Source organism: Chenopodium quinoa, unplaced genomic scaffold (assembly GCF_001683475.1).
Source record: "Chenopodium quinoa cultivar QQ74 unplaced genomic scaffold, ASM168347v1, whole genome shotgun sequence".
Classification (NCBI taxonomy): Eukaryota; Viridiplantae; Streptophyta; class Magnoliopsida; order Caryophyllales; family Amaranthaceae; genus Chenopodium; species Chenopodium quinoa.
This window is the reverse complement of record NW_018742390.1, coordinates 6,223,832-6,247,659: the sequence shown is the minus strand read 5'-3', so window position 1 is coordinate 6,247,659 and position 23,828 is coordinate 6,223,832. Positions and strand designations below refer to the sequence as shown.

The window sequence follows — 23,828 nt, the reverse complement described above, 5'->3', positions numbered from 1 at the left end:
ACACTTATTCTTTAATTGTGAGTACTCTAGGCAGGTTTGGAACAAGGTTCTGGGTATTTTACATGTCTCCAAGCCTGTTCAGCAGTTTGATGATGACACTAGTAGAAAAATGCTCATTTGCGTCGCCTTATTTGCGTCACTCATAGAAACAAATGACGCAAATAAGATATTTTGACAACCTTATAAGTAATTTGCGTCGGGCATTTGTTATAAAGCGACGCAAATGTCAAACATATTTCAACTTATTTATATTTACGTCGCTTTTATAAGTAGGAGCGACGCATATAACAATGTTATTTGCGTCACTCGTTTATTGACAAGTGACGCAAATAACCTGTGTGAGTCAATTGCGTCATTTCTTTCTTTACCGAGTGACGCAAATGACCATTACGACTTATATTAATTCTCGCTGCCTTCTGCTGTTCGAACTTCAATACTCCAAACCCTAGAAAATTCAACCCCAAAATTCCCAGAAATTCAACATCAAAACCCCAAAAAATTGATCGGTAAAACCCCTGAATTCCCCATTGCTGCTTTCCTGCTGTTCAACCCCCTAAATATCAGCAAATTAAGAGTAATACCTCACGAAATTCGTCTTCATAACCTACCAATTTGACCACTAATAAAAAATCCCAGCAAATGTGAGGCAAAACCCCTTATATTCGAGCAAATCCGAGCAAAAATCCCCTACTTTCTTGCAAAAAATCTACCCAAAATCTCCACGAAATTCAATTACAAAAAATCGAGCAAATTACCTTAATTAAATTTGAGCAAAATAACAATTGAAAGTTAGGGTTTGTACTCAATAATATGGAATTTTGGCTCTATTGTTGCTGAAGTTGCATATGCAAAATCGATTTCAAGCAAGGTAAGACCTCTTCATCTCTTTTCTTTTTTAGCATGCACTTCAATCTACATAGATATTTGGATTCAATTGTAAATTAACTTAGTTTCATCTACCTATTTTGTTGTTGTTTTTTGCATGAATTCTAGTTTTACAAACATGTTTATAAATAACAGCTTTTTGGGGTTCATATTCGAATTTAGGGTTCGTCAAAATAGGATTTATACTCGATTCTAAGGAATTTTGGTTCTGTTTTGGTGAATTTATGTAGTTGATTTCACTATTTTGGTTCTGTTTTGGTGAATTTATGTAGTTGATTTGGTTAATTTTGATTTTACTATTTTATTGATTTTCTCCAATCTGACTGTATTTTCTTTTATGTTTTGCTGCTCATTTTACAGTTTTTTAAATCTAACTGTTTTTATTTATTTATTTTTATTATTTTTTTTAAATTTTTATGTTTTGCTGCTCATTCTGGTTGATTTTTCCCCTGCTACTACTTAGAGAAGCTCTTTCCCATTTTTTTGTAGCTCAAAAATGTTCCATGATATACTTGGCCGTGAAAAGATAAACTATGACATAGTGTTTGTATTGAAATAATTTTACCAGGCCGTTTTGTTAAAAATAAACGACCACTCCTAGCCTTGCCTTACACCCCTCAATAATATGAGCATCTGAGTTTACTTTAACACACCCAAGGCACGGTTTCTTCCAGCTTGTAGCACATCATTTTGTCTTAGAACAGAGGGGGGCAACAGAACCTTTTTAGCATAGCCATTGTAATAATGAACTATCCTTGCAAACCCCGCAGCCAGCAGCACACTATTCGGATAATAAGGAAGACTCATGTACAGTTAATAAGTTTTAAATGCTGTTTGTTTGCTCTAATATTCTGGATATTTTTACTATTTTAGTCTGAGACTTTGAGTCTTCCTTAATTTAACTCTGAGTATTGCTTTGGTCACAGTATTAGTGTAGAACATAGAGGGGTTAACTATTCCCTTTTTTTAAGCACTGGTCATGAGAGAAACATCCTATTGTAATCACGAGGTTTGCTGTAGTAATTTAATTTGTCTTTCTCTGAGATTTTAACGTCTCAATAATTAAGAAGAGCTAAAATTGCAAATTTGGAGTTGTGAACTGTAAATGTTTTGTGCTAGAGGAGATTTTCTTTCTAATATTTCTTTTTCCTATTGCACCATAAATATCTTGTATGTTAATTTGATATTCCTAAATATCTGACTTGTGTAATTGAGCAGGGTAATGGATGAACTACCAGAAGCAAGGATTGCTTTTATTGGTGATGGTCCTTATAGGTAAATCTCATTGATATCTTCTTTGTGCAATAGATAAGGTCATGCATTAGTTTATGATTACAATGGCTATGTCACTCTTGGTTTTTGTATTAAGAAAATCCTGATCGAATTGTATGAATGCCATTCTTGGTTTTTGTATTAAGAGGTTTTGCAAATAATTGGCATCAATCCTTTATTCCTCTGCTAGTATACTTAATTAGAGGAACAACTATTAGTATTTTCTTGGAAAGGCAATGTAGTTATTTAAATAATTGTAGAATATTATTTTGTTGCTTTGATGCTTCATTCTCAACTCTGATTGTTTATTGATTAATTGTATTTGATATCAAGAACTGGTGACTTTATTTAAATTATTTGCAAGAGATAAAGGAAGTGGACTTCCATTATGGACTTGTTCGATCGTGTTAGGGAAAATGAAGATTTTGTCCCTAAATTGAATTACGCTGGCTTCAAATTCCATATTATTTATTGGATTATTTTGTTATAGTTCTTAGGCTTGAAATGAACGCATTTGATTTACCAACATTTTGGTTGGTTTGGTGCTTGTGTTATACTTATTAATGATGAAGAGGTCAATATTGTTTTGTTGTAAACTTAGCGCATGTTGGACTCTTGTTTTGGATTATAGGCTTGAAATGAAATTTGGTTAATTGGTGTTGGGATGATGAGTATAATTTCTATGATATTGAGATGTAAATTATTGGACAGGTTGTTAATATAATGTCGTCATTCCCAAATTTATGGGTAGGCTAAATTACAAAGAAGACTATGCCGAAATTTACATTTGCATTATTAAATAATATTGCATTTTAATTTCAATTATATTAGCGTTAGCATATTACTTTATACCACTAGTGAGGAAAACAGGTACTACAAACATATACAAGGCAATTATTATAATTAAAAAAAAATCACCTCATTTGCGTCACTCGTTAAACAAACAAGTGACGCAAATACATCAATTTTGTATTGTCTAGTCAGTCATTTGCATCACTCCTATATAAACAAGTGACGCAAATAACAAACAAGAAGTTTATCAGAAGAGTCATTTGCGTCGCTCCTTTATAAAGGAGTGACGCAAATAACAAAAAGAAGTTTATCAAAAGAGTCATTTGCGTCGCTCCTTTATAAAGGAGCGACGCAAATAACAAAAAAGAAGTTTATCAGAAGAGTCATTTGCGTCGCTCCTTTATAAAGGAGCGACGCAAATGACTTTAAAATCATTTGCGTCGCGAGCAGTTGCGTCGCTCATAGAAGCGACGCAAATACACTATAAATGAGCGACGCAAATGAGCCTTTTTCTACTAGTGTGAGATTGAATGGTTGAAGAAAATCTGCAGAAGTTCCAGAATGAAAAACAAAGTGATCCAGGTAGCCTTCACTGAAACAGTCTATGGTATTTGGATACAGAGGAATGCAGTTTTGTTTACTAGTTGTTGTAAGCCTGTTGATGTTCTAGTTAGAGATATTATCTTTCATTCAGCTTGTAGAGGAAGCAAGTACTTGATTGTGTAGTCTTTTTGCTCAGTTGGGATGACAGGGAGCTGGTTCTGGTTGCTGTTCTAACAGGTTTTGCTGCTGTGTTCTGGTTTCAGATGGTTGTTGCTGTTCTGATTTCTGAAGTCCGTAGCAACTGTTTCTGCTTGCTGCAGCTTGAATTCTGGGTGGCAGCTGTTTTTCAAGTGCTTTGGCATTGGCTGCATTGTTGCTGTTTCTGCAGTTGCTGTTCTGGCAGACTGTTGTTGTTTCTGCAGTTGCCTTTCTGGCAGACTGTTGCTGTTTCTGCAGTTGCTGATTCAGGTGCTGTTGCTGCTGTTTTGGTTTGCTGTTGCTGTTTCTGGTTTGCTGCTGTTTCTGGTCAGCAAGTTTGACAGCAAGTTTGCTGCAGCTTGGGTGCTGATGTTGCCTTTTTGTTTTGGCAGCTGGTAGTTTGGTGTTTTTCTCTTGTTTTTTAGTGCTCTTGTTTCTGTGTTTGCTCGTTTAAGCTAGTTTTGGTGTTTTCAGCTGCTCTTTTTGTCTATTTTTTGTGCTGGTTCTGTCTAAGGTGTTCTTGTCTGGTCCTGGCTCTCAGAACCCTTCCTAGAAGGTGGCTGTGAGCTTGAGTCCATTAGGTGTCCTTGTTTCTCTCAAGCACCCTTCCTAGAAGGTGGTTTGGGTAGATTCTTGGACTGTTGGTGTTGGTTTAGCCTTTTTTGTCTATGGTATTTGGTGTTGTTACAGCTTAGCTTCTTGTAAGTTGTAACTTTCTTATTTTGGCAATAAAACTCATATTTTCCAATAATAAAAATGACGGAATTTTTGCGCAAAATCATTTGTCACATTTCCTTGCACACACAAACATGCACATAATAATAATAAAAAAATGAAAAAACAAACATGATAAATAAAATAAACTCATAATAGTATGTATATACAAAGATGTCTAAAAAAATGAGTCTAACTAAAAGGCAAAGTTCTATACAAAGTCAAAATAAATAAAAAAAACCACAGGAATAAACTACGGCGCCGGGGGACGTAAACCCATCATCGCATAAAACTCCGCTGTACGAGGAGTAACCTCTCCACCGACTCCGACTCCAACTCCAGCATCAGCTCCAGTCTCCGCGGGAGGAGGAAAGATCAATGTAGGACCCGTCCACCCGAGATCAACCTGAGGCTGAGGCTGCGGAGGCTGCTGCGATGACGAGCAAACCTCGTACATCCCACCACCTCTAAGAGTCGAGGTAGCCTCTCCTTGGCTTACTAGCGCAGCATGTGCACCCTCAGAAGAAGAACCCGAGCCCTCTACCGCCTCGGTATGGGCAACCTCAGAACGAACGCCCCGACCTCCCGAAGTAGTGCGGCGACGTCTCGAGCTAGACCTCGCCGGATCCCTCCGCACCTCAGGTCTCGTGCGGGTACGAGAAGGAATGGGCTCACTCTGCAAAAGAAATTGAAATCAGAAACAGGCAAAATAGAAGCAGTAATGCAAAACATGTGAAGGGAAGACTACCTCTTGAACGGCGTCGTTCCGAAGGCAGGTAGCCACGTTCCTCATCCGGACAAGCTGGCTCCGGAAGGCATCTATGCATCGTGCCATCGCAGAAACCACCTCGCGTGAGAACTATCAAAGAAATAAGTCAGTAAACATGGATAATATATATGGACAAAAGTTGCAAGCAAACAAGCTTACCCGAGTCTGGTGGCGAGGAATCACCGCTCTACGAAGCGCTCGTCCTTAGGAGCCGGAGGAATCATCTCCTCAATTGGACCATATGTCCCCTGATAATGGATAGACATAGGGGTGGCACGAACTCAGCATCATCGTCCTAACAAGGCAAAACAAAATCAGTAAAGCATTACTTGGGGGCTACTTAACTTAAGGTAAAATCTGAAAAATCGTACCGCCACATCCTCAGCAGGTACAGGAACTGGAGCTAACAACGGCAGTAGCTCCTCCCCATAGCATCACCAAGGGATCGTGTAAGATCGCCAAGGGGTACCAGCTCCCTCTAACATGCTCAACAACCTCGTGGCGTTAAACATGTGACGTGGTGGAGGAGCAGGAACGACAAATGTATGGGAGGAATGCTGAATAGCAACCTTCTCTCCAAGGTATGCAGTCACCCCATAAGTCCCCAAGAAATAACGACGCTCAGCAGAATACTGCGCAGCTAACCCATGAACTGCCAGGTCAACCCACGGTTGGTACAACACCTTAGGCTCCTGCAAAGAGCATCAGTCAAGCAAGAATCTATCTAAAGCATCTCAAAATGTTAAATAAGAATAGAATCATACCGAGATGATCCAATCTCGGACATAGGCAGTGGACATCCCCACACGGCGGCTGCCCTAGGAAGCGCTAACTGGAAACCTGCGTGGCGACGGTCTTGCCGGCGCAGGTGAGGGGAAGTACTCGTAGAACCAAATCTACAAGAAGCTAAAGTTATCAATAAATGCTAACTAAAATGTAGAGCTAAACTTTATAGGGAATAAGGTTTACCTCTACGACCCTCCAAAAGCTAGACAAAGCAACATTCGACCCAAAGGACAAATGTCGACACGAGTCCCTCAGCGCTCGAATGAAATCAGCATAGGCCAAGCTGGCCCAGTCATAAGTCCCGATCCGGGGTAGATCGCGGACGACATGAAGATAGTAAAGCAGCGCCCTACTACCCTTGTCAGGGGAGAACGTCCTTGACAGCAAGATAAGTACAAAGATGCGCACCCGCTGCTCTCGGATAGTCGCACCATCGTCAAGAGCCACTGCTAGAGTCGAGCGGCGAATCCCCCTAGCGCTGAACTGAGTCGACTCTACCTCAGCTCGAGCCCGAATAGCAATCGGACAAAACAGATCCTCGACCTCAGGGGAGAAGACGTCGATCCCGCTGTCGAACGGCAGTGGCACGGAGCTAAACTCCAGTCTTGTGATGAGACTGAAGTCGGTATGAGTGACCATCATCTCACCCCAGGGAAAGTGGAAAGTGTTGGTGGTGTCCCAAAAGAACTCCACCAGAGCATGAACTACATGGTGACCCCCGCTAGAGACAACCATTGCCTCGGAGGTCTCAAACAACGTAGTAAGACCGCAAGACTCCCATAGAATTCTCGTCTGATCGTCTCTGGCAATGTACATCTTGTACAGATCGCCCAAGCCGTCACAGCCGGAACCATGACAACGCATCCTCCCAACAGTGATACCCCGTCTCACCCTCTCAGAAATATGATGGACGGGAGAAAAGTACAAGGTCCGCTCATCCCACTCGGGGAGTCGACCAAGCGAAGTGGACGGCTTGGCATCGTCCTCTACGGGATCATGCTTCCGTCGAATGTCTCGGGACCATGAACCGGAACCTCGCTGTCTAGCCATGCTACATTGTGCAAAATTTTCATAAGTTAAGGTTCTATAGTATCTAAGGTTCGCCTAGCCGCATGATACTATGTTCGCAAAAAACAGAGTACGTAGTACTAAAACAGAGCACAAATTCAAATTGAACATAACGACATTTTTAAAGCAATCAAACAATTTCTTGCAATACTATAGTAATTATTGTGACAAATTGGACAATAATTTCTAGAAAAACATCAAGAACAAGCCACATTTTATTCCCGACCTTAAGAGGTTCAACAATGGCAATTTGTTCAATTCTTCACCAAATTGAGTCAAACAAGTTTCAAATTACTCCCAAGGCAATATATAAACATAATCAAGCAAATTCATGGCATAAAATTTGACAAACGAAGAGAATTAATCATTCTAAGTTTCAAATTTTCAAGAAATTTGGGAATATATACATGCAAAATTCATTAAAACCGGTGTGAGTTTGAAGAAAACTTACATAGATTGGGAAAATGGATGGAATAAGCTTTGATTTGACACAAATTTGAGCGAATTTGGTTGAGAAACGAGCAAGGACGACTCAAATGAAGTTCTGGAAATTTTCGAGCAAGAAATGCAACGAGCAGCAGCGAAAATGAAGAAGAGAAAGGTATTTAAGGAAAACCCAACTCTAGCGCCAAGCGCCAGACCTTGGCGTCAGCAGATAGGCTTTATTGCCTGGCGCTACAGCCGGTTTATTGGCGCTGATGTTATTTCAGCGGCGCCAGAATGTCCAGCCACTCAGTACGGTGGTTCTAACCTTTTGCAATATATTTTGGGTTCCTTGGTATGCCAGTTAGCCCCTCTGAGCAATTTGACATGATTTTTAGTAATCGGCTTGATTGCATAAAGTGATCGACCTGATGAAAGATCGTTTCGCTTGGCTTAAAGCGCCTAAGCATTGGCTTATCGCAAAAGGCACCGACATACTGGTTCATTCATTCAGAAAAAGGCACCGACATACAAGTTCAAAAGCAGTAAAAGCGCCGACGTACAGGCATAGCGGAAGCAAAGTTCAAGCGAACTTTTAAAGATCGACAAGCGGAGATCTTCGGTAATTTCCTTTGGAAAATTATCGCAAATAATGAGGATAGCTTCAAGCGAGGATATCTTCGGCATCGTTCCCTAGATTGTGGAAAGTTGTCAAAAAGAACTGAAGGTGATTTCAAGCGAAGTTGTCTTCGATCATGTTCCCTTAGACGTGGAAGATGGTCACAAAGCGGAAGAGGATTGTTTCAAGCGAAGCAATCTTTGATAGTGTTCCCTGGTTTGTGGAATATTATCAAGGCGAAAACTGAAGGCAGTTACAAGCGTAGAAGTTTTCAAATGGGATGCATTCTCTTGGCAGAAGGTCATCAAAACATTAATACAGCAGCAAATCGGTTACTTTCAGAGACGTGTGCTCGACGGTGCGAGATACGTGTTTCTTAACTATTTTATCTGTTTAACTAACGCTAGTTTGCAGGTATCGGCGTTTCAAGAATGATTTAGGATCGCAGAACGTTCTGAATCATTCTCCGTCCCTATCGATACTTTGACTTTTGTTTTCGAAACTCGCATTTCTCCAAACTCAGTCAAAGTGGGGGCTTCTGTAGACACCCATTTGTGTCTCCCCAAAACCAAACCCAGTGATGAGTACATTTCACGTCGAATCATAATCGAATGAAGTGAAAAGTGTGGAAAGTTTAGTGTTGTGGAAAGTTTTAATTTCATTTCTCTTCTCTCTGTTTTTGAAAACCTATTTTAAGAAAACAGCCAATCCTATTTGGTTGGTCCATGATATGGGACCAATAGTAGTGTAGTTGGATGGGGCTTGAAAAGAGCTTTCCAACGATATATTATAAGCCCAATTTCGATGAATATTGAGGAAGTTATGGCCAAATTACCAAACTGGGCCTGGTTTAAGCCTTATATGCGGCCCAATGATCTAGAGGAGGGCCTAATATTGATTTATCATTCCTAATGAAATTAGGAATGGTTTTAGTCTTCTAGATTCTTCTAGAAGGTTCTTATTATTCCTAATTTAATTAGCATTGATAAATTGACTTTTGTTTACTTTTTAGAGTTTTAATCAGAATAAAAGAACCTTTTTGAGGAAAATACGATTTTATCCTCCTGTACGGCAATTTCTATCTGATTTTAAGAAAACGCGTCAATTTCTTAGTCAGCGCCAAACGCCAGCTGTAGTTTATGAAGAGATATGAAGAGACATATGATAAGGGTTATACACTAAATGCACACTTGTCCAGAAGGACAAGTAGGAGATTGAAAGGAATAGTGTCCTTCGAACAAGTGTATTATTCTGATAGCGGGTTCAGAATTATTAGAAAGCTAATATATTCAGTAAGGTCAAGTGATCGGAATGCCTGGGTGGAGGCCGCTTCCGATTAGTAATATTAATATAATTAATATTACAGCTTAATCTTGACTGAACCCTTCGGGTCACACCCAAGCAAAATATACGAACCAACTCGACGAATTAATTCGGAATAAATTAGTTCGTCGCCCGAGTGTTAAACATTTAGACGTCGGAAATTCGAGCTTGGAGCGTCGAAACCGAGCGTCGGAGAATCTCAAATGTCGAGCCAAAATTTAGGATTTGGCGAGACGGGAAAATGCATCAAGTAACAAGTAAAATCCTAGCCACGCGAAAGGCTAGGAATGCATGCCCAATAGAAGCATGCCACGTGGCAGCACACATGGCAAAACGCCATGTGGCAGCACATGTGGCAGCTAGTGGCAGCCACCAAGTGGCAGCATGCCACGTTGGCAACGTGCCACATGGCAGCGCCATGGTGGCGGCGCGCCACATGGCAGCGCCATGGTGGCGGCGCGCCACGGTGGCGACACATGTGGCAATGGCCGTGGACCCGGGTTGATGGGTCATGGACACGGGTCAAAATAAAATGGGCCAACCGAACCCAACTTGGGGCTCAAGGTTGGGTGACACATGGTTAGTTCACATTGCATGTGAAATGCCTTGGGGACCAAGTGAGAAAGTGGTCCACACCTAACCATGTGACACTTGTCACTTGTTCCTTTGTTTATTTAACTAAGGGTTGAATTCACCAATCTTTCCATGTGGGATATTTTTGTGAAAAGTCCCACATTGAAAGATGAGTGAAATTCACAAGGCATACTTCCTTATAAATAGTCATGGAATGACTTGAGAATTCTTTGCTTGAGTGGGAGTTAAAAAGAGCATTCCATAATATTGGGAAAACTCTTAAACTCATATAACACTCGGGTTTTGGTCGGACCTCGATAACCCCCAGGTAGTAGACCTTAAAGTTGTGTTCGTCTTTTTGTGGGTGGATACCGTCGGAGGCGCGGCGCTTGACGTGCTCGTAGCTTTCAAGTAAGAGCCCCGGTTTTTGGGCGAAGCTCGCTTCGAGGGTAAGATTCGTTATCTTTTCTTAGTGATTATTTATTTATGCTTTATGATTTTAATTATTGCGAGTGGTTCCTTGGGTCGGGGTTTGTTTCCGCGGTGAGTCGGACTCACCAAACCCCAACAGCGGTATCAGAGCCCCTTTTTTTTTATAATCATGTTTTTCAAGGTTTATTTTGGCTTAATTTTCTGGTTTAAGTTGCTAATTAGATTAGTAGCTCGGTTTTATTTATTTTAATCCCGTATTAATGTCGATTTTGGCCCAGAACCCAGATTTTCGTCCAAGACTAGTGAATTTTGGGTGGAAAACGTGTTCTGGAAAGGGTTTTATCTCCAAAGGGGGCTGTGATTTTAGCCAAATTTTGACCAGAAATGCCTTTTTCGAGGGGTTTTTCGTTTTTGACGAAAAATTTTAAGTCTTTTCTAACCTTGAAATTAATGGCATAAATTGTTGATTATATGGTTGATTATTTGCATTATTTTCTGCAATTTTATGTCCCCTTAAAGCACACTTACTTGGTAGTATTTGATGCTTAAAGGTTGATTTATTTTCACATAATTGCAAAACTAATTGCTTTTTAGTGTGAAAGTTTTAATTTTGAGGCTTAGTGTTAAAGATTCAATCTTTATTTGTGATAAGTGATCGAAACTTTAAAAACCACTAAATTCCATGTTATTTTGTGTTAAACTTTAATGTTTTAATCATTTTGAGTTGATTGGAAACATAAAGTTTCAATTTTTGTGATAGAAATTTGGTTTTCTTCATGTTGGAAGATATAATTTTCATGGATTCACAAAATTTAGATGTTGGAATTTTCATTTGAACATTAAAGTTCATATTTTTCCAACTTCCCTTTACTTTGTCAAATTCTCAAGTTTAATTTAAATTGATTAAATTGAAAGTGAGAAATTGCCTCAATTTTATGTTGCACCAAGCTAAACCAATTTAATTAAGAATGGTTCTTGGAATTATTTTGGTTATTTGCACTTTGAAAATTTTATTAAGTTAGACTTGTTTAAAATTTTATTTTGTTCTCTAAATTAATTCTAAAATTAATTTAGAATTAGTTATTGTTGTCTCGCGAAAAGGGATCAAATCTCGAGGCCGTGCACGCAAAACGAGGCATTGCATCACCTTGGCGAGTCGGGCTGCATAGCAGCCCATATGTGGCTGCCAAGGTGGCAGCACCGCCCTACTTGCGGCCACACGCGCGGCAGCAGGTGCGGGCTGCAGCAGCCACGTGCGGCTGTGCCGTGGCAGCAGCTCGCGGCCGTGTGCCGTGGGCCGTGTGTTCGTGGTCTTGGCGTAGGTGTATGCTTGGTGCGGTGAGGTGGCTAGCCGTAGTAGGCTTGATGTTGCTTATTTTTCCGTTTTATTTATTTTAATTAATTTTATTTATTTTAATTAAAATTTTGGGAGGCTAGGCCTCGGTTTTGAGCGGCATTGGCAAAATTTCATTTTGACAAGTTTGGGTGCTACCGACTTAATTAATTAGATTAATTAAGGAAATGAGAAATTTAGTGGGAGCTTCAATTATTAATGACGTAAATTATATAATCGGTCAAACAACTTTGACTAGTTTTAATTAGGCGTGTTAATCGGATTAACCACCTAGATTAGTTACTAGTGTGCGCGTTGTTTAATTGCATTTTACTTTGTTTTAAGTTGTAAATTGCATGGGCCATTCACAAATAGTGAATGGATGAATGGAATATATATATATTCTTTCTCACAGGTTCTATGAAATAGCAACTAGTGGGACCCGACTAGGATAGAAAATACGGACTACGTGCCGTTATGTATTTTTGTAAATCTAAATACGGTCTACGCACCGTTAAGTATTTTTGTACTTTAATATTTAGATTATTCCTAGTTGTAGACACTAGTTTTTTGCATAGTTTGGTTAAGTCTTGAAGACGGCGTATCTTGGAAGACAAAGCCTTGAATTGCAAATGAAGACCTTTTGAAGATATGAAGATTTCAAGGGGTCATGCTAGTTGCCAATATGCATCTATAATTTCTCTTTATATTTTATGCTTATATATATGTGAATTATTCGTTAGATGCATGTTTAGTTTTTCTTGATGTTGCGATGATTAGTTAAGTTCACTTAAATCAACCAACATAGAAATCCTAGGTCCCTAATAATATTGAGTCAAACTTGCCTTTCCAAAACAACACTTACTAACCGAACGAGAGTGATGGTAGGCTACGCCAAAGCGAGGTGCCATCACTTCTCCAAGGGGTATAAGGCACACCGGGTGTGCACGTTGGTTTTGGTTTAACTCATCGGTATGAGTGAGGAGTCCTCACATACCATGGCAAAAGAGATACATCGTCAAAGATGCATTAGATGAGTGAGGAGTCCTCACATACCATGGCAAAAGAGATACTCTTTGTTTCTTCAGATCTTAGAATCGCCTTATTTTCGCCAAATAGGGACAATTATTATGCGTAAATAAGACGTTTAATAAGATTGAAGTTTGCATGAATGCTATTAAATTTCAAACTTATTATGTTCTTGATAAATGGTTATACTTAGCACTTATATTAATAGTATTCTAAATCAAATAATATTGTTTCCATGATTGGTAAAGGAAATCCTTGAGAATAGATCTCAAAGACAGGAAAAGCATTTCTAAAATACAATTCTAATAAATGACTTTTGTAACTAAGTCCGAAAGGACGGTTGGACATCATGTATTCAAAATACTAGGTAGTTTTGATAAAACATGAGGTATTGAGTTGCAAACTCAAAATTGTCAATGTTTGACAACCAACGTATCTTTTCGCATCACAATTGAGTAGGACTCATTGATGTATTAATTCGAGTAAGAATTAATGGAAAAGATGGAACTTTGTTTTACGGCGCACTAGGTGCTTGATTATGCTTAACAAAGTATAAGAGTCAAGGTACTTAAAGAAATGATTCTTAAAGTAATATTATGAGATATTGTATGATAAGAAATATAGGAAAGAAGGAACGAAGAAAAAGAATTAGATTTCATTTCAACTCATGAGTTCATGTTATTTACTTAGCAATTCGTTATCTTCACAAGTATCGGATACTGCTTGAGTGTTCCACTATGATAGTGACCTCAAACTATTGAAGTTAAGCTAAGTTATCGACTTACAAGCTTAGAATGAAGCAAGAAGAGCTAATTCAGTTGTAAGGTCGTATGTTTTGTTTAAAGACCTTTTAAGCCAAAGGCTGGAACAAGTAATGGTTATTATGTTCCATAATCAGCAACTGATCCGTTTACACGCGGAAAGACTCACATTCAAAGTAATGAGCAATAGTTGCGAGATTTATTTGAATGGGATGGTTATCCAAGAGTTGAGTTAAGAATGCTTGATTATAAACAAACATTTCTCTAACATGATAAACTCACTAAGTTCAAGTCATGGGCTTGATTTGCGTTCCAAACATCTTTAGCAATGTCACATCGACAAGAACGTACTCAAGGCTCTATTAAATAGGCTCTTGATAGTTGCTTGAATTGGAATTGTTCTAAGACAAGAAAGTCTTACTTGTTGAAACCGACAAAGCAGAGAGCTATTGTTCTTGGTATAGACAGTTGACTCCGAAGGCTAAAGAGGATTCAATTACTTCAACGTTTCACAAAGAATTTGAAAGGATATGGCTATATTCATCAAATGTGAACAAACTTGACTTGAGTAGCTCAAGAGTTCGGTGAAGTACACAATTGACTTGGCAAGATATCAAAATGTCTAGATTAGATCGAGCGATGTTTGCTTGAGCCAAGCGTGACTATCTCAAAGTTATGAATGAAAATTTTCATAAATAACTCCACAAAAAACATAGTGTGTCTTCACGGAGACCTCGGTGTTATTTGGAAATGACTCGAACGATGATGGTTCACAACCCTTCCTATAAAGTTCTTAAAGATTTGCATAAATGACTAATGTTACACTAAACAATGTGTCGAAGCTAAGAAAGGACGCCATATTCAGTTATGGATAGAAATAACTTCTAAAAGTCTTTTCAAGTATATGTCTATGGCTCTTAGTCTTAGTAGGAGTTCACTAGCTCAGTGGGAGCAAAGTGGATCAGTGGGAGCTAGATGACTCAGTGGGAGCTGAATGGCTCAATAAAGACTAAGATAGCTCAAGTAGGAGCTAACTGTTTGTTTCACAACGAACTTTTACCCAAAGACAATATACATGTCTCTTTGTAAGCATTCAAGTGAGACTACGGGTATTACCTCCACATCCTAATTGAGAACAAAAAATTATTTGTTGCTCTAAGTAGTGTCTTTCTGGAAAGTAACACGTTTCCAAAACGACAAGTGGGAGGAAAATGAACTCGATGACCATCGATCTAAGCAACAAACTAGAACTGAGAATCTCGGAAGACCTTAAAGGACTTCGTGATAATGCTTGATCAAGAATACTCAAAAGGACTTTACAAGTGCCTTAAAAGAGAATTCATTACTCACAAAACATTAAAGATGTTGGAGTAAGATCAACATAATAAAAGGGCTTTGAAAGCGCCTTAAAACTAAGTGTTTGATGCAATTGCCCCGTATAGGTATAGAATTCCCCAAAGGCTTGGATTGAATCCTATAAATTTTCTATTAAGTTAGAAACAAACCTAAGACTTTCAAGCATACTATTTACTATTAGACAGTAAAGGAATAATGTCTTGTAAGATAGCTACGACAAATCCAAATTCCGAATAATGGTTAAAAGCCATGAAAATCCGAAATAGACTCCATGTTCGAAAATCATGTTTGAAACTTGATTAATTTGCATGAAAGGTGAAAGACCCATCGATTGCAAATAAGTTTTCAAGGAGAAAACTAACAAATGTGGAAATGTATATGCATACATAGCTAGATTGGTTGTAAAGGATATAATTAATTTCAAGGAGTTGATTTTAATAAAATCCCATTCACCAATCAGAATGCTCAAGTCTTTTCGTGATTGATCTAGCAAAATTGCGCATATGAAATATGGAAAAATAGATACCAAAACCGCCTTCCCAAAATGGAATTTTGGAAGTGACTATGGAATAGTCTAAGGGTTTTGAAAATCTAAATAATGCTAGATTTGAAAGCAAGCACATGGGAATCCGTCATGGGATTAAAGGAAGCATTGCATGAAGGAATTGGAACGTGTTTTCTCATAAAGTTAATAAGAGGATTGACTTATGGAGAAACATAGAAATTCTGATGAATAAGAAGTTTAGTGGGAGCAAAAGTAATGGTCCAACAAGAAGTTTACGAACTCTATTGTGAAACAACCATCAAATGCTAAATGTTTAGATTTGAAAGTATTTTCGACAATGGACCGAGCTAAAGACGATACTTAGTACATGTTGGGAATTAAGTTCTATGGTATAGACTTAATTAAATGTTTAAATGAGTAAAAGAAATTACCATGTTAAACATGAAGGACTTTGAAAGGCTTTCGACCCATATGTATGAAGCTAAGTAAATGTTTGACCTATGTATAAGCTAGGCTAAGTACTAAGTCAAACAAGAAAGACTCTAGTAGGAGACTTTCAACCACATCATATAGCGAACAATTTGGCAAGACTCAGTGTAACTGTATGAGCTAAATGTTACATGGATGGAATAAAATTGAGAATAATTCTAGAATTAATTCCATCATGTAAAGCTATGATATGGAATCGTCAGATGACTTAAATGCTTAGAGCATGTGAAGTACGTATATAATACCAATCGACATTAATCTAAGTATTAGATCATTAGATTATAGTCAAGAACATCCAAAGAACTTAGATAAGTAGTTGGATGAGTTCTTGACGCATGGAAACAAATATAATTTGAGTTTTGATGTTGCAAGCACAAACCTTAACAAGGATTAGATCCTTAGCAAGGAAGCCATTTATAAGCACGAGGCAAGAAGTGTCGTGGCTTGAGAATGGTAACATGGATGTGCATCCATGTATAATGTGCGAGAATTTAAGGAAAATTTCCATGATCACAAGTGATTAGGGTATCCCAAATCGTTCTGAGTCGCTTGGAGTAAAACCCAAGCAAGGCATCATCGGGGAGTCTACTAAAATATATGTTGAGAATATTGTTGCCTTAAAGGCAATAATAAGATAGATTTTAAATGGAAAGGTTCGTTGTTGAACATTAATGATTGTAGGTTGTCAAGTAGAAGGTCTCAAATCATGAAAATGAGTGGGAGCCATTGCTTGGACAATAAATCCTGAATCACATGTAATCCATTAACACTCTCAAAATTTTATCATCTTATTATGGAAATGGTGGATAATGAAGATGCTAAGGTTTGCAAAGTAATTATAACTAAACCTATGCAATAAGTGAACGACAACATTCATAATTTCATGAAAGAAATCAAGCATATCAAATATGGGTGTGATTTCAATGAATGTTTTATGAAGAGTATTACTCTTTAAACATTTGGGAAAAACCATTTATCATAAGATGAAACATTGTGAAGTTTCATAGTGGAATAAAATATTTCTAAATATTCCACAAAACTATTTAATTGTGGTTTAGAATTAAATAATGAGTCCATTCGATTTTAATAAATATTCAAAATAGGGTATCAAGTCAATGGCTTGGATAAAGAAACACCTATTAAGTGAACATTGAATATTTTAATCGAAAATTATCCCTAATCAAGGTCATATTTTGTGGACGATTGATGACCATCAGAGATTAGTGTGTAGTATGATTTATAGCACCGTTTCTTGTGCTATGAGGATATAAATCATTTGCACAAGTATTGGTTTAGAACCATACTGGATCGACCTATGACGATACTTTAAGAGATTTAAAAATCGTCATAAGTATTTTCTCATTATTACTATCGGAACTCTTTTCCTTTGACCATGAGTAGTGGGAGATCTCTTGTTTGAGTACTGGTCCGCTTTGGTATCCGCCAAACGTCTACCGTAACTGGGGATTATAAAGAAAGATATTGGGCGGGTGAGTCCTCTTAGTAAGAGAAGCTACATTACAAGACTGGAAATGTCCCCCTACTAACAATAGGGAACATGTCTTGTTGTTTACAAGGCCTCTCGAAGAGCGAGACTGTGAAAAATGCATGGCCGTGCTCAGATGGATTTTAGAAATCATCTGCTTATTAACAGTCAAACTCGAATTTCGAGAAACACTTCTGGACGTAACAGAGATGACTAGTAATCTTACTCTGTAGTTCATGAAGAGACATGAAGAGACATAGGATAAGGGCTGTACACTAAATGCACACTTGTTCGGAAGGACAAGTGGGAGATTGAAAGGAATAGTGTCCTTCAAACAAGTGTATTATTCTGATAGTGGGTTCAGAATTATTAGAAAGCTAATATATTCAGTAAGGTCAAGTGATCGGAATGCCTGGGTGGAGGCCGTTTCCGATCAGTAATATTAATATAATTAATATTACAGCTTAATCTTGACTGAACCCTTCGGGTCACACCCAAGCAAAATATACGAACCAACTCGACGAATTAATTCGGAAGAAATTAGTTCGTCGCCCGAGTGTTAAACATTTAGACGTCGGAAATTCGAGCTTGGAGCGTCGAAACTGAGCGTCGGAGAATCTCAAATGTCGAGCCAAAATTTAGGATTTGGCGAGACGGGAAAATGCATCAAGTAACAAGTAAAATCTTTTTGTGAAAAGTCCCACATTGAAAGATGAGTGAAATTCACAAGGCATACTTCCTTATAAATAGTCATGGAATGACTTGAGAATTCTTTGCTTGAGTGGGAGTTAAAAAGAGCATTCCATAATATTGGGAAAACTCTTAAACTCATATAACACTCAGGTTTTGGTTGGACCTCGCTAACCCCAGGTAGTAGACCTTAAAGTTGTGTTCGCCTTTTTGTGGGTGGATACCGTCGGAGGCGCGGTGCTTGACGTGCTCGTAGCTTTCAAGTAAGAGCCCCGATTTTTGGGCTAAGCTCGCTTCGAGGGTAAGATTCGTTATCTTTTCTCAGTGATTATTTATTTATGCTTTATGATTTTAATTATTGCGAGTGGTTCCTTGGGTCGGGGTTTTTTTCCGCGGTGAGTCATGCTTAGGTTGTAGAAATCATGCTTAGGTTGTTATTATGATATTCCTAGTATCATGTCTAGGGTAACTTTAACATTAAGTATGATTGTTATGATGCGTTTTATTTTCTTCCTAATATTTATGATTGTTAGTATCATGTTAGGGCTAAATATTTGATTTTTATTGTTTAGTGACATGCTAGGGTTTGTTATTAATCTTGTTAGTATCATGCCTAGGATCTTGCTATTAATATTATGGTTTAACATGATTATTTTAATTATGATCATGATTATTATTATTATTATTGTCATGATTATTATTATGTTGCTTGATGCTTATTTATTGTTATTGCTTGATCACGCCTTTTATGCATGTTTAAAGGGAATTTATACTTGTAATCATGCTTAATAAGATAATTAATAATCTTGTTTAGGGTTAATATGATTATAATTCAAGTGATCGCCAATAATATATTTATTTGTGCATTAATATTCAACCAACATAGATTAAACAGGTTTAGGGTTAATCCTAATGATTGCATGTTAATCAAAAAGCGCACATGAATACGATCTGAATAAAGTAGAGGCCTATTATTAGGGCAGGTTCAATCTCTTTTAGGTTGGATTTGTACCTTCATCCCCAAACCCTATTTGGTTCAAGACCTTATGGAGTTGACGATCTCTTGGATCGTTAAGGGGTGTAACCTTCACCTCGTGAACGGTTTACAAGTTCCTAAAAAAACTTGTTAGCGACTCTTTTGCTCTATCTTCTTTCGCTTTGGACACCACCGTACTTTAGTGTATGACCTCAGTGGGGTTCAAGCTAGGGAGAACGCTTGAAATATTCCCTACACTAAGAACTCCTTCTCAGTGGTTGTATAGTTTCTTTGGGCATCATTGAGAGTTTAAGACAAATAGTGTATGACATGTAGTTTCCCATCCTTTCGTTGCCCAAGAACCGATCCAATAGCCTCGTCGCTTGCATCGCACATGAGTTCAAATGGAAGAGACCAATCCGGACCTTGGACAATAGGAGTCGTGTAAAGTGCTTCTTTCAACCTTAAAAAAGACTCTTGACAAGCATCATCAAACACAAACTCTTTATCTTGTTGCAATAGGGATGTGAGAGGCTTAGCAATCAAAGTAAAATGTTTTATAAAGCGCCGATAGAACCCGATATGGCCGAGAAAAGACCTCACTTCCCTCACATTGGTGGGAGGAGGAAGTTTCTCAATGACCTCCACCTTGGCTCTATCTACCTCAATGCCGGCATGGGAAATTTTGTGCCCAAGAACAATTCCACTTTCCACCATAAAGTGACACTTTTCCAAATTCAATACGATGTTGGCTCTCTCACATATTTCTAAGCAACGAGATAAATTTGATAGACAATCTTCATAAGTGGCTCCTCCAATGGAGAAGTCATCCATGAAGACTTCTATATCATCCTCAATCATATCACTAAAAATTGACATCATGCAACGTTGGAATGTTGCGGGGGCATTACAAAGCCCGAAAGGCATCCTACGATACGCATAAGTACCATAGGGGAATGTGAAAGTCATCTTCTCTTGATCCTGGGGTCAATCGGGATTTGGAAAAATCCCGAGTAATCATCAAGGAAACAATAGAAGGAATGCTTTGTAAGCCTTTCCAACATTTGATCAATGAACGGTAGTGGAAAATGATATTTGCATGTACTTATGTTAAGTTGGCGATAGTCAATACACATGCGCCAACCGGTAACAAGCCTAGTAGGCACTAGTTGATCATGATCATTTTTCACTACCGTCATGCCCCCCTTTCTTAGGCACAACTTGTACGGGAGATACCCAATCACTATGAGCAATTGGGTAAATAATTCCCGCATCAAGAAGCTTAGCCACTTCCTTTCGCACAACCTCTTGCATGGAAGGGTTAAGCTTTCTTTGCCTTTGTCTAACGGGTTTGGCATCTCCCTCTAGATCAATTTTGCGCATGCATAAAGATGGACTTATACCTTTAATATCGTCAATGGCATAACCCAAAGCTTTCTTGTGTTTTCTCAAAACATTGATCAAGAGGGAGGTTTGCTCCTCCGTTAGGTTAGAATTGACAATCACGGGGAAAAAATCATCGGAACCAAGAAATGCATACCTCAAGCCCAAAGGTAGAGGTTTCAAGTCTACCTTTGGTGCTCCCTTACCATTGGGGCTCTCTTCTCTTTCTTCAACTTGAAAGAGGTCATGAATGTAAGGAGCCTCCTCTTCCATGCTCGCATCTTTGCACTCCTTCTTGCTTTCCTCAAGCAAATCCTCATAGAATTGTATGTCTTCTTTGTGAGTACCTATCTTGGATTCATTCAACAACACACTTTCGAGAGGATCATTAGTAGCATGCAAGTGGGAGCGAGAAAATTCATTAAACACGGTATCAAGAACATCTACTCTAAAGCATTCACCACTTGATGAGGGTTGTTGCATGACACTATTAAAATCAAATTCAATGGAATCACTGTAAATTTTCAAGGATATCTTACCCTCCTTCACATCGGTGATAGCTCTAGAAGTAGCTAGAAATGGTCGACCCAATATTATAGGAATCCTCTCGTCCTCATCCATCTCTAGCACATAGAAATCCACGGGGAATGTGAACTTTCCTACCCTAAGGGGAATGTCCTCAATGCCCATGGGGAACGTAATGGAACGGTCCGCTAGTTGGAGGGTTATGTTAGTGGGGTAGAAAGATCCTACACTAAGCTTTTGGTAAACGGAATAGGGCATGAGACTCCCACTTGCTCCTAAATCACACAAGGCTTTATCAAACTCAATGCCATTAATAGAACAAGGGATGGAGAAGTTACTTGGATCTTTCAATTTAGTAGGAAGTTTATTGGAAAGAATTGCACTACAATTGGCGGTCAAGCTCACCATTTCACACTCCCTTCTCCCCCTCAAAAGGTCTTTCAATAATTTGGAATAGTGGGGCATTTTCTTCATAGCATCAACAAAAGGAACGGAAACATGCAAATTCTTAATGACTTCATAAAACTTCCCAAATTGGGCATCAATTTTAGCTCTCACGAATCGTTGTGGAAAGGGTAGCTTCTTCTCTCTAGGTTGTCAATTTAGGGGGAAGGGGGTGGCTTCTTTTTCCTTTGGCACCTCAACATATTTTTCCTTCTCAACACTCAATGGTCATTGGTTCTCTCACCCTCATTCTCTTACTCCATCTCCTCTTGGGGTTCTTCCTCAACTACAGGGTCACTCCCTGCTACCTTCCCACTCCTAGTTTTCATGGCATACAAAGGTTTTGGGTTGACCCCTTGACTTGGAATGGTAGAAGAAGAAGAAGAAGAAGAAGAATTAGATGCAAGTTGAGCAATTTGGGTTTGAAGAATTTTAATGTGAGCATTAGTTCGCTTTTTATCCTCTTCATGCATTTTCATTATAGCATCTAACTTAGCCATCACGGGATCAATTGGAGGGGCTTCAAGTTGAAGAGGTTGTTGAGGTGGAGGAAATTGGGGTTGATGGAAACCCGGAGGCCTATTAGTTTGGGAATAGTTAGAGACATATTGACCCCTATTGCCTCCGGTGCCTTGGTTAGGAACATTGCTTTGTTGATTATTTCCCATGTTACCTTGATCACCAAAATTTTGATTTTGATGGTCATGGTATCGGGAATTAGGCTGTTGGTTTTGATTACCATACCCCTTTTGGTTAGAGTAGCCTCTTCCATTGAAATTTGAAGGCCTCCCCCACCATGGCATTGGTTATCATAACTACCACCACCTTGGTTCCAACAACGGTTTCCACCTTGATTCCAATTCCCCATTTGATTGGAGTTTTGCCTCAAGTTCCCTACATTCCCCATTCTAGGAGCAAAATTCATATCATTGACATCTTCCACATTGTCATTATGTACATGTTCATGGGGAAGGGGTTGAACTTCACAAGCATAAACACAATGGGAGGTATCCTGATCATAGGTTTTGCAATTAGAACAAAACATGCATCCTTGGGGCATTATATTATTGTAAGAAGAGGGGGAAGAAGTGGTCATACCATTGCCTCCCTTGGTTGAAGGGGAGGTATTACCATGAGGATTGGACCTTTCTTTCATCAATTCGTCCATTTGCTTGGTCATTTTGGAGATTTGGGTAGAGAGGTTGTTGATTGCGTTGGCTTACTCCAATGCATAAACACCCTTACTAGAAGTAACATCCCTTTCTCCTTCATACCAATCATCATAGTCCTTTGCGGCCTCCTCTATAAGACACTCCACTTCATCATCTCCTTTGTTCATGATTGGACCGCTGGCCGCGGCGTCTAGGCTTGTTCTTCCTTGAGGTGTGAGACCTCCATAGAAAGTGTGAATGAGTTGATACTTAGGTATCCCATGGTGTGGGCATTGACGTTGAAGTTCTTTATATCGTTCCCATGCCGCACTTAGAGACTCACCACTCTTTTGGCGTCAAACACCGAGCCTCGGCGGTCTTCCTATGGTTATAAAACCTCCTCAAGAAAGTCGTAGTCACTTGGTCCCATGTTGTGAGAGAGTTAGGGGGCACCTCCTTCTCTAGCCATTCTAGACCTCTCCCAATTAGAGAAAATGAAAACATCTTGAGGCGAATATATTCTTGAGTCACTCCATTGGCCTTTATTGTGTCACAATATTTCTCAAACTCTCTTAAGTGCTCATGAGGACTCTCAAACTTTACACCCGAGAATTGTTTCCTCTCTGTCAAAGCAATTAAATTGGGCTTGATTTCGAAATTATTGGCTTGAGTGGTAGGAGTTAAAATCCCACTTTGTGCTCTAAAGGCTTCGGGAGCCCCAAGACGACTCAAAGGTGTATTCTCTCCCATTTTAGGACCTTCTCTACTCTTGAGCTTATAGGTTGAGAAAGGGTTGATTTCCGGACTCGATGATGAGTTAGAGCTATTTAATTCTTCACTTGAAGGTGAAAGGGTGGAGTATATTCTAATTCTCTTACTCCTCTCGTCGAGGTGTGAGAATTTCTACTCCTTGCTCTTTCTTCTCTTCGAAGTAGGGACAAAGACCCCTCTAGCTCTGGATTGATGGGAATCAAAGACCTTGAGAGGGTTCATCCTCTGTTCATACAACAAGGCTAAGACGATCGTAAGCACTGACAAGTAACAAAAGTAGAAAACACTAACAAATAAAAGGTGAGATAGTCTCAAACAAGCAATGAAATAGCAATGGAAGCCGTCTCCCCGGCAACGGTGCCAATTTGATAAAGGAATAATCGCGTCGTTACACAACTACACCTATCAAATACAATTTGTAACACAAAGTCCCCAACTTTTAAAGGAGACTTGTGTGCTCTTTTGTTGTACGCTCGAGTCATTCTCAGACAGTAGATCTCATGGCGCAAGGCAGCATTGCCCCTGCACTCTA

At 38.9% G+C, this 23,828-nt stretch overlaps 1 protein-coding gene across 3 annotated transcripts; it reads left to right on the top strand.

Moving 5' to 3' along the window:
• Positions 1-315: 315 nt before the first annotated feature.
• LOC110700373 lies at positions 316-4,441 on the top strand. Of its 3 annotated transcripts, none has more exons than XM_021877908.1 (3): positions 316-868; positions 2,104-2,160; positions 3,689-4,441. In XM_021877908.1, exons 1-3 carry the CDS (start codon positions 846-848, stop codon positions 4,029-4,031), a joined length of 423 nt encoding a protein of 140 aa, XP_021733600.1. In that variant the 5' UTR covers positions 316-845; the 3' UTR covers positions 4,032-4,441. The 3 variants fall into 3 exon arrangements, 2 of the variants coding, with proteins under 2 accessions (XP_021733600.1, XP_021733609.1); XM_021877917.1 differs by having other exon boundaries at positions 318-868; positions 3,730-4,441; XR_002507201.1 differs by having other exon boundaries at positions 327-868; positions 3,756-4,441.
• Positions 4,442-23,828: the final 19,387 nt, after the last annotated feature.